This window comes from Protopterus annectens, chromosome 4.part1 (genome assembly GCF_019279795.1).
Source record: "Protopterus annectens isolate FY-2018-M chromosome 4.part1, PAN1.0, whole genome shotgun sequence".
In the NCBI taxonomy this organism is placed as follows: domain Eukaryota; kingdom Metazoa; phylum Chordata; order Ceratodontiformes; family Protopteridae; genus Protopterus; species Protopterus annectens.
In genome coordinates, this window is record NC_056734.1 from 433861874 (window position 1) to 433874559 (window position 12686).

The 12686-nt window shown below is 40.1% G+C and overlaps 1 protein-coding gene across 1 annotated transcript in view; it reads right to left on the reverse strand.

Moving 5' to 3' along the window:
- Positions 1-1519: 1519 nt before the first annotated feature.
- Positions 1520-12686, reverse strand: part of LOC122801219 (guanylate cyclase soluble subunit beta-2-like) — a 475593-nt gene continuing 464426 nt past the window's right edge. Inside the window, exon 16 of the mRNA XM_044070773.1 lies at positions 1520-1641. Coding sequence (XP_043926708.1) covers positions 1520-1641 — 122 coding nt within the window. The remainder of the gene's footprint in view (positions 1642-12686) is intronic.

Sequence of the window (12686 nt, forward strand, 5' to 3'; positions counted from 1 at the left end):
ATATAGATATGTATATATATAGATATATGTGTGTGTGTACATATATATATATATATATATATATATATATATATATATATATGTATATATATACACACACACACATAAACTCTCAAATACATACATATACACAGTAATATATGTCTACACATATACAGATAGAGATACATACGCACATATAATTATGGATATCTACATATATATATATCGACATAGATAGGTATATCTGTACACATAGGATGTGCATACATATATATATATATATATATTTATATATATATATATATATATATATATATATATATATATATATATGTATGTATATACAAAGATATCTACAAATGGCCATATATATGATGCACTATACAGATGTGTAGACAGACATATGTATGACTATACATATGTATGTACATATAGACATATATCAACATGTATATGCATATATCCATATTCCTGTCATGTGTAAGCATCACGGTTGTGTATACCTTCCCAGATGTATCTCACCGTATGAATCTGATATGTGCACATTATGATATAACAGCATATGTCATGCAACAGTAATATTAATAACAAGTACTACACAATTTTGGAAGTCAAAGCAATTGTTCAATACTAATCAATATGTGTAGTGACAGATATATTGGAAAAACAACAACTGTCTTCACAGTGGTCATGGCGTAGTGGTTAACTGATGTGACTATAGTGTTCAGGGTCCTGGGTTCAAGACCTGTAAGGGCTGTTTACAAGTACAGGCATTATCCTGTACAAAAGCGCTTACTTTATTGTCAATAAATTCTCTTTCAGAGTGCACCCAGGTCATGTTCATACTTTTTCTTTATTCTCCCATTATGGGTAGGTGTGTTAGATGTGGCCACAGCTGTGGAATTGCTACAGGGTGTGTGCAGCATTAAAGTACATCAACAGTACAAGTCCACAATACTACCACTTGTGCACATCTGTTTATTACTACTATGCAGCAATAAACTATATATATATATATATATATATATATATATATATATATATATATATATATATATATATATATATATATATATATATATATATACATATATATATATATATATATATATATATATATATATATATATATATATATATATATATATATGTATATATCAAACATGTCAGATATGCAAGATCTACCTGTACAGATGGGAATGCATACACAACAGTGGTCTACTGATGTGCCCTGTGGCCTTACCTGCATGCTCCTCATCCGGTGTGTGGATAGCCCCCACCTCCACAATGGTGTGTGGCAGTTGTTGGTCGTGCAGACGTGCAGGTGCCACGAGGCTGGTGAGGAGCTCCTCAACACGTGTCAGGGAGGATGGATGGCATGCCCCCCCCCTTTTGCACGGTGATCTCCCCAGGCTACAGCAGAACACCAACGGGCATTGCGAAGCAGGTCAGAATAATGATGCTGGACCTGCTCATAACTGTGGTTATGCAGTGTGACATCATTGACCCTGTGGACTAGGTCATTCTACAGGGCAGTTCACTCCTGCTGCTCATGGGTGGCCTGGCCAAACAGGACAGGGTAATGCTGGATAAGACAGCTCAACACAATGTCGTTTTTAGCCGCTGAATATGCGGGTAGGCTTCCATGGGACATCTTGCCTGAAAAACATAAAGATGGAAACAGGTCCCCACGATCATATCAGTGACAACAAACTGTTCACACAACCCAATAGGTATGGCTACAGCTTACATACCAGTGGGATATATATTGTATTATACCACACTTTGTGCTATGTGTTTGTAGCCATGTTCCCTGTGTGGACACTATAATTGCTGGCCTGTTACGGACTATTCACCTGCATGCCATTGTCAGGGCCACTATGGTTCCATATATGCATGTGGTATGCTTGCTATGTGATTGCTGCACATCCGGCATTCTGTGTTATTGGGGATATCTATGCATGCTGTTGGACATCTTCTGGGATTGTGTAGACTATTACTACCCATATATGTTCTATAACAGTGACACAATAGCATGTTTAGGGGATATTTGCCAGCAGAACTACCTCACCAACTTCATCTGGCCATGTTACCAGGCCACATCACATGTGGGACCCACCCTGGGGCCTCCTCATCTACTGGTCCAGTACTACCTTCAGGTGGAACCATCTCAGGGGATGTTGTCCTCCCCTGGGGGCACACACAGACATGTTCCTGTCACCCGAGGTCAGGTCCAGGGCCTGTTCCATAGCAGGCTCCACAGACACTTGTGGAATGTGCTACATCACCTTGAGGCACCCAGTACACATTCACAGGGTCCACATGCTCCTCCTGCTCAGCCTCCAGGCCAGGCACCTTCAGGGCCATGGACTGCTGTTGTGAGTAGCAATGAGTGGGAGGCTTGTTCCCATTGTTTTCATATGGGGGCCCATGGGGCTTCCACATCACAGACCACACACACCATCCAGGGTGTTTACCCACCACATGTGTCATATACCACCCCTGTAGCTGTCCTCTATATCTACCAACCCGAGCCACCTCCACAAATATATCTGCCATACTTCCCCATATTCCCATTCCCTTCTTCACAGACAAGGGCAATGTGGTCCCAACAAGGGGTTCACATGTGACATACCCGTCCATGTTGCACACACTTACAGCTGTATATATCTGTGTGTATTGCTATGTGTGCTGTTCCCTCACACATAGCATGCAGCACTGTGATGGCAATACAGGGGACATGTATTTACATACATATATGTGTGTGTGTGTGTTTGTATATATGTAGACATGCTCATATATATATATATATATATATATATATATATATATATATATATATATGTGTGTGTGTGTGTGTGTGTGTGTGTGGATATATATTATGTTGTATATATGTGTTTATATATATATATATATATATATATATATATATATATATATATATATGTCTACATATGGGTATCTGCATATCTGTAGACATATATCTATATACACACACACACATATATATATATATATATATATATATATATATATATATATATATATATGTATGTGTGTGTGTGTGTGTGTGTGTGTGTGTACACATATACATACCTATATCTGGGGTACATTCAGACATCAGGTCCACAATCTCAAAACACCTTCCTGCACAGCTGCATTGTTCTGCCTTGCTACAACACAGACAGGTGCCACATATGGACACAGCCTAATATTAGGGGGGTATATATAGGGCCAGATTGCAGGTAACCTTATTACACACCTATGGCATTTCAGCATGCTACAATACATGTTAACCTGAATGTCCCGCAAGTGGTGAGCTCTGGAACCCACGTGTCCATCATTATGTCATTACTTCCTACACCAGCTGTTGTCCACAGTACTATACATCCCTTCCATTACACACCACAAACTATATCATGCATCTTGTCAGTCGGTGCTGCTCTACACAGTTGATGGGTATGGCCCACTACCCACAGGGACAGATTCTAATGTCCATAGCAGTTGTTCAGCTGAAGATCATTACAACAGCAACACCTGATGGCACATGTATATCATTCTATATCATCTACCCCAGTATTACAGACAAGGTACTACAGTCAGTTACATGCATATATACTTCACATACCTGTTGTGGGGATTAGGTCTGTTGTGGATAGTGTCCTTGTAGGAGGTAATTTTTTTTTCACTCCTTAGCCTGCTTCATTTGCTTTTTTTGGTGTTGTTGTGGTTCTGGATATGTTGTATGTTTTATGTTTGTTTTCTCTTTCTCTTTCTCTCTCTCTCTCTCTCTCTCTCTCTCTCTCTCTCTCTCTCCAGTAAATGGATTGAGCTGCTTAGAACAGATTGCAGCATGGCTTTTGTGGGTGATGCACATGATCAGGTGATGGCCTCTGCACCAATCAGTTTCCTCCACTTGCTACCTGCATGCAGCATGCTGTGTAGTACTTCCAATTACCACTGTCATGACAACCCACTACTATAAATCCCTACAGCATGTGGGCGTCGTCCCTTTACCTTTCCTGTATGGTGGACATCCTTCCTGTGTGTGGGCAGCAGTGTTACAGACAGCAAGTAGAAATACGTCTTACAAGAGAACTTGCACACTCAGGCCAGCTACATATTTGTATGAGGTTCCAGAACTACAAACAGTGTGAGTGCTGTTGTTGTATGCATTGTATAGCACCAGTGTTACAGGGTTTGTATGCACATACTAGTTTAACATGGACTGCAGTCTGTCTGCATAGCTCTAAACTGTGTGCCTATCCACTTACTGGCCAGAGGTGTGCGTGTTATGTTTTGCCTGTCCACCACACAGGTCTTGTGTCAGATATATCACTGGCTGTGTGTGTGTTGAGTGCTATCAGTACATGGTTACATCCATTTGTGTTTCTGACTTCATATACCTGACTAAGGGTATGTTGCAGAGTATCCTGTAACACCAGTGACTTGCTTATTGTATGACAACTTTATTTTACATATGGACCTTTGTCCTCCACCTACATACCAGGCCTTGTCCATATGATATGATGTCAGGGGTTGTTATGTAGTGGCCTGTGAGTATGTCATGCTGTTATTCCTGCCATCATTCCACTGCTGTTGTGGCCCCCACACAAATTGTGGGTTTGGGTCCATATTTGTGTGGGCTTCGTCTGCACAATACATGTGTGCCCTTATGCAGTCCAGAGGCCAGTGTGTGTAACTGTGGTATATGGCCCTGTATGTCAGTCTATGGGGGGATGCACCATAACTAACCTAGGCTGTTACAACATGTGAGGGGTATCGGTGGTAAGCTGCCTTAAGGTATCTGGATGTACATTACCATACAATTCACCTTGGGTAAATGCAGGCCTACTGCTTCCTGCCATACAGACTGTTCTGTTTGTCAGTGTGATTGTGATGGTTTCAGTTATGCCTTGTTATGTAACAGATACATTTCATTTTGTCAACTGAGGTCTTTACCCCCTAGGGATTGTGTATTTAGATAGAAGCTGCTGGACTCTACATCTGCATTACTTACTGTTGATTGATTGTTATCCTGTGGCCCAGTCTGTCTTTACTGTTGCATTACTTGAAGGCCTTAGCCTGGACAGCAACATATGTAACACTTTCCAGAATACTGTATTATCTGTTTGGCAGTTGCATTAGTCTGTTTATATGTATTTCAGAGTCTAAACAGCTATATGACATGGCATATACAACTGTAATAGTACACAAATAAAGCTTTCTCATGTATGAAAACCTGTGTGTGGTGTTATATCCTTTGACCTCTCTGTGGGTATATGTTGCAGGCAACAATTGTCTTTTGTATGGGTGTCCAGTTGGTAAGGTGGCAACTGTAGGCATACTGCCTATTCCGTATGGTGTGCAACCTCTAAAGATGTATCTTCTTATACATATCTGTGTGTGTGTATGTGTAGTTACATATATATCTACATATATATATATATATATATATATATATATATATATATATATATATATATATGTGTGTGTGTGTGTGTGTGTGTGTGTATCTGCATATATGCGTCTGTATATATGTATCTTAGGAATGTTTATTGCTTCCACATTGTGCATTCCCTATGGTAGCCAGACTGTACTGCATGATATATTATTGATACCAGCCTGATATCATACAGGTGGGATGGATTACTGTTAACATCTTGTGCCCATGTTGTGTCGAGTCCTGGTTATGGGATTTGCGACAGTTAGCATTGTATTGCACGGCAGACCTGTTTGGCTGTGGGGGGGGGTATCAATACGTACATGATGTATGTTGGTTGGGCCCCCTCACCCCCATTAATGGTGCCTCTGGTCATATATGCATTTTTTATGTTCTCTTTTATATCTATAGATATATATCTGCATAGGATCATAGGTTCATAGGTAGGTACTAGGCTAGCTGCCCAAGGGCATTTATAAGCTTAGCCAGAGTGTGTCGGCTTTCACCGCCCCATTGATTAATTAACTGATCCTCTGTCAAGCAGAGCCAATGAAGTGATCCCAGGGGTGGATTTTCGCTTACCCATCCATTCGTCAAGGTTTCTCTTGAAGAGTGTTAGTGAGGGGCTCTGACTGATGTAATTTGGAATTTTGTTCCAAAGCATGGGGAGTCTCTGTGACAGGAATCTATCCCTCCAGCATGTTCTAGTTATTGTTGTGGTGAGGTTTAGCTCACTAGAACGCTTGGCTCGCAGTGACTTGGATCTCTTTAGGTGGAGCATATCCATCAATTCTGAGTTGGACATGGCCCACCATCGATCCTCAAAAGCCAACAGAGAAGCACTCTCTTCAGTGGCAAGAAAGCTCTGAAGGGCTCTGTGTTCAAACCTGTTTTTCAGGCAGGAACTCAGCAAATGTGCATGAATGGAGTTCTGAGAAGCTCCAAGTTTACTAAAAAAAACTGACAAATTTCATTCACCCAGCTGTTTGGGGGCTTTGTAAATGCAATCTTATCAATTCCCCCAGCCATTAAAGACATCAGAGACATTACTCAACAAGTACTTCACTGGGTTTCTGCATAAAGTGAAGAGATCATTTTTGTTGGTTCAGACTACCTGAAGTCACTTAGCCTGAGACTGAAAGAGAAAGAAAAGCTTACAGCAGGTTGCTGGGCAGGATCGTGGGATTGTTTTTTTTCCAGCCAGTGTGGCTATTCAGCATGAAGGAAAGTATGTAATTACTTAATCAATCGGTGTGTGTGTGTGTGTGTGTGTGTGTGTGTGTGTGTGTGTGTGTGTGTGTGTGTGTGTGTGTGTTAGTGTGTGTGTGCATGTATGTGTGCACATGTGTGTGTGTGTGTGTGTGTGTGTTAGTGTGTGTGTGCATGTATGTGTGCACGTGTGTGTGTGTGCACATGTGTGTGCGCGCGTGTGTGTGTACATGTGTGTGTGTGTGTGTGTGTGTGTGTGTGTGTGTGTGTGTGTGTGTGTGTGTGTGTGTGTGAACATGTGTGCACGTATATAAATGTATCCATCTATCTATATATATATGGGGAGTGGGGCAGATCAAAAGACTATCCTTGATTTTGCCTCATTATTTTGTTCTTTATGTAAAAAAAATATATTTCCTGGGAGCGAGCACAAGCATGTGCAAAATGTGGTCATGATAATTATGACCTCTGAGGTGAACTGTAGATAAAAAATATGAAAGACAGGGCTAGAACTCTTTTTTGAACATTCATAGAGATTAAGTAGTTATACTAAATACCATTCAGCTCTGCTTTCTCTATAAAGCCAGAAATACACCAAAAAACATTAATAATACTCATGGCATCATTTCTCACATTACCTCAAAGGAAGAATTAAAGATGGCAGACAAGGAACAGAACTTGCAGTCATGTATCTGTCCAGTCACAACAACCTTAAACACCATCACCCAGCTAATGCAAACTGCCACTACAACCATTCATCAAGTAAAGACAACAGTAGCAAAGAATGACCAGCAGCTGATCACAATCCAACAGGCTGTTACCCACCAATAAGATGTGCTGAGAAACCAATGAGAAACAGTCTCCTCACACACACTCCAAAATCATAATGGATTTACAGGCCATCACAATTCAAGTATAAGTAAAGTGAGATGAGATGGAAAATTGGGCAAGCAGAATTCACCTCCAAATCTTTGACCTCCACAAACGAGAGGAAGGTACAAATACTATAATATTTATTGATAGCATATAAATGTTCTTCTAGGTTCCAACTAAGGACCTGTCATTGAGTGCACACCATAAGGTTATCATTAGTCCAGTCTAGACAGTTTAAGTCTTTAAACCCCAGACATTTCATATTCAAATGCCTGGAGTTCAATGACAGAGACAGAGTACATCCTTGTGAAGGTGAAAGAACTCTATAATGAACTACAAATAACAGGGCACCCGGTCAAAACTGTCTCAGACTACAGTGCTCCTTTATTTACTAAGCATAAAGCCTTGATGCTATAACTCAGATGGGCATAAGAGTTAGGATTTAATGTGATCTTACAATACTCGGCCATGCACCAAATCACCAGAAGCACCCAAACCTTCCAGTTCATGCTTTCAACAGATGCTAGGAAGCAAGGGAGGAAAAGCATACAGGAGGCCCAGGGGCCAAGTGTGGCCACAGCATCCCTCAATGATTAACCCTCTGGAGGTATCAGTGTGAAGTAACTGCTGCATTTGTGTTTGAGGGAAGTTAAACATAAAATCTATGCTAATGCCATTAAGACACATAACTATCACATGGACATCAAGAGAAGAAAGCACCACAGCAATGGAGCTTTGTTAAAATCCCCACTGCATAATAAAGAAAACAAAAGCAGCTGAAACTCAATATCTAAATCATTAAACTATACAGGAGCTTTACAAATGTTATCTGGAGGAACAAATCCATCTAGTGAACATATGTCATCAGAACTGGCACCTGCTCTAGAAAAAAAGATAATGGATTTAAGTGGCCCAGTCCTTACTAGTGAGGATATCAAGGAGATCAAAGCCAGCTGACTTGTATCACAATCATAATCACAATTGCCACATCCTCATATAATTGACTCTGACCCATAAACATCTATCAAATAAACTGTCAAACCTGGATTTATTGGACATATACAGATAACTACTTTGTAACCTTGTGTACTGATTAGTTACCGGTCTTTTTTTTTTTTTACATCTTATGTTTGCAAGATATAGGGGTGGAGAAGGGTACAGGTGATGTAATGTGTCTAACTGTAAGCTAATGTGAGCTCTGTGTTTAATGCTAAAGTTTCTCTTTTTCTCAGATATTGTGCTTCCACCTAAAGAGAAAATCTGATGCTTTGTTTCAAGGTAAAGCACACTTCCCTCAGTTAAAAATGATAGATAATGTCTATCCCCCATTCAAGCATGCCTTCAGCTAATCCCTCACTTACTCCCATCCCGCTCAATATTTAACCATACCTTCCTTGCATGCATTATAAGCATCTCATCAACCACCTCAGTTACTAAATTGCATGCATAATATATTGGGGCGTCTTTAGTTAATGCATCTATGACAGCATGGCTGCCTGACATAATCATAGCAGTTGATAACAGGGTAAAACTGAATATTTGTTCTCTTACAAAGAAGATTGAACTAAATGAACATGGACTTGAATGTGGATCAGATGAAGATAATGTTAACTGCATTAAGACTATGATGAGGGTAGAAGTTGGACAGAAACATCTATTTTTTGGCAGGAGGCGGTTTCATGTTTCAAATAGAACTGGCAGTTTCATCCAAGAGACTTGGCTAATAGGGCTAAGTAACTAGTTTCACCTTCCTCCTGTATTACAGTACTGGTTATTTTATATAATAGAGAGCTTATTACACAGAAAAGGAAGTTCTCCGTGTAGTACAGCATAGTATTGATTGTTTACTTTTAATAGCTTATAGTATAGAACTAAGGAAAGGAATAGAAACAAGTTATGTATTTACCATAATGATAGATCCACATTGTTTGATTTTCATCTGCTTCAATGCATGGGTTGCTAGATGAGACCGGATCCAACCTTGGCACCGACTTTAACGCTTCTTTTGGCTCCAGGTCTCTGACTCCTCCCATTCCCATAGTACCTCAGAATGAGTTTGCTCCCATCCGACATAAAAAGGTCATATACTGTGCACATATGAAAGGGAAAAATACCGGGCAACAGTCAGTACAGGACTGTTCCCAGACAGGGAGTTAAGTATAAATCCTCCCAGCCATCCCAAAGTTATATGCATTGATTTAGGAAGGGCGGAAGGGGGAAGGGAAGTTGAACAGGATGAAAATCAGTCATGGATCTATTGTTATTTAAGTACATAATTTTAGTACGCAATGTTATTTATTTTTATCGGATTTAACACATGGGACTGTAATTTATTTTCACTGGATTTAACACATGGGACAGATTTCCAAGCTGACACTCTGGAGGTTATCAAGGTAGGATGCTCCTGAGGATCATGATATAGATTGTACTTCCAGTTTGTAAAGAGACACAAATGTGGGGACTACAGACCAAGTTGCTGCAGGGCAATCTTCATCAATGGGAAGTTTTCTAGAAACAGTGGAAGAGGTGGATACTGCCCTAATGGAATGATATTTGGGTTTAGATTGTAAAGCCAAATTCTTTTTATAATACACACAGGGAATGCAATCTGACAACCATCTAGAGAGGGTAACTTTGGCAACAGCTTTACCCAATTTTGGCTTTGAAAAGGCAACAAACAACTGATTGTATTAGCTGAATTTTTTAATTCTATGGAGACAGAACCTGAGCTGGTGATGAACATCCAACATATGTAAAACATATTCACCCTTGTTTGAGTATCTGTGAAAAATACTAGTAAACTTATTGACTGATTCAAGCTTTCTTCTGATGACACCTTAGGGAGAAAGGATATATTAGTTCTCAAAGAAACTCGGTATTTATGAAAAAAAAACGGATAGGGAGGTTTGCAAGAAAGTTCCTGTAATTCTGAATTCCATCTGGTTGATGTAACTGCCACCAGAAAAATAGTTTTCCAGGTCAGGAATTTTAGATCTACTGTGGCTGTGGGCTCAAAGGGTGGTTGGGTTAGAGTTTGAAGCACAATGGAAATGGTCCCATGAAGAAACCAGTTCCCTGATGAGAGGACATAACAGAAAGGCCCCTCTCAAAAAGGCTTTAAAATCTTTAGGGAAGCAATGGAGGAGTCATTATGGACAATGTGGAAGTCTGAGATAGCTGCCATTTTCACATTGGTAATAGAATAACTAGAACATTTGTCAAAAAGTTCAGATAAAAATTCTAATATGGATGGAATGGGTGCTGAAAAGGGGTCCACTCCTTTGATACTGCCCTAATACAGAATATTTTCCATTTACTGTGGTATACCTTTTTTGTAGCTAACTTCTGAGAAGCCAATATGATTTTGACAGCCATAGTGGGGAGCCTGGCATCTCTGGCTCTGGTCAAAACTGGAGAAACCATGCAGTCAATTTCATGGGCCTCTGGTCTGGAGGAGCCAATCCAGATTGGTGAGTTAGAAGATCTGGATATTGATCCAGTGTCCAAGAGGGATGTACTAGTAGTGACCAAAGGAAGGGGTATCATGTCTGTCAGGGACAGAAGGAAGCAATGAGGATAACCCTGGTATTGCACTGTCTAGCTTTCTGTATGAACTTGTTTATTCGAGGTGAGGGAGTAAAAGCATATAGGAAGTCCAGGGGACAAGAGTGGACCAGAGCTTCCAAGTAATTGACCCTCTGGAGGGATCAATGCAAAGTAACTGCTGCATTTGTGTTTGAGGTAAGAGGCAAAGAGGTCACAGCAAGGTTGGCCCCAGTGATGGAAAATCAGTTTGCGCTGTTGGATTGAGGGACACTCATGAGGAGTTAAAAGAACCCTGCTCAACCTGTATGGTAAAACATCGGATGACCTTGGGGTGTGCATTGCTGTTAGAAAGTGATGTGTGCCCATTGCCAAACTCTCATGGCCACTGAACATAACAGGTAAAAATAAATTCCCCCTTCTTTGTTGATGTACCATACCACTGACATATTGTTAGTCTGTATGGAAATCACACCCTTGGGAGGTGATCCTGGAATGTCTGCAACACTATGAGCACCACTCTCATATCCAAGATATTGATGTGAAGATTGGCCTGTATGGGTGTTCATGTACCTAGGAACATCCTCCATTCAAAATGCCCCCCACCCACCCTAGAAGGGAATTGTTCATGGCTACTACTGCCACTGGGGTATCCATATGGAATAGGTGCCCTCAGTTAACAAAGAGGATGTAATCCACAAGACAATGTGACATCTGCATATATGAGTGAGCCAAATTTTTGAATGCAATGAGTGAGTATTCTGAGACCCTTGTACTGCTAGGGTCCTTTGGAGCACCCTAATATGGTATCTGGTAAGCAGGACTATCAGAATCTTGCATGCCATTACATCTAAGATGTATAAAATTAATCTGGGTTAGAGTAGGTGATTCTGAGCTCTGATAAGCTGCCAATGTAGATGGTAGTATAGGCACAGAACCCATATGCCACTGAGGCAGTATGAATGATGAGCATCACAGATTGCATTTGTGCAGGAAACAAAACTAAAAAAAAAGAAAGAATGGAAATCTTATTATGGCAAGGAGAGACTTATCTTAGTAGTGCCCCATCAGCCAAAAATGAAGTACCTATATTAATTTATCATTCGCTGAGAGGTACAGTCAAACAGCAGTACATAAGCAAAGGGGGTACATGGCTTATTTTGAAGCTTCAATGGGCAAATAAAACAGTATAGTTAATTATTTTTTATATTCCAAATAAAACATCACACCCTTTTGGTTGGAGCAAACCAGAGAAATGACTATACTTATGCAGCACACTGAACATATCACTATGGGGGGTGACTTTGATATGCTTACCAGCTCATAGTCAAATTGTTTACTTATAGGTACTAATAGATCTTCACAAAACTCAATGCTACTAAAGGACATATTTACACAGTGAAGATTAATAAATAGCTGAAGAAGGAAGAATTCAACAGCAATTAGTACACCTATTTAGGCTGTGACAATGCCAGGTATTGCCAGTTGTGCCAGAAAAAGTAGGGCAGTGGATGTGTAACATATGCCAGCAGAGCTAGCTGGAAATTTGTAAATAATTATATGTCATTCAAATACCAAACTGATTTGTACATATGCTTGTGTTGAAAAATGTATTTGTAAAGCTGCTTATGTTAAA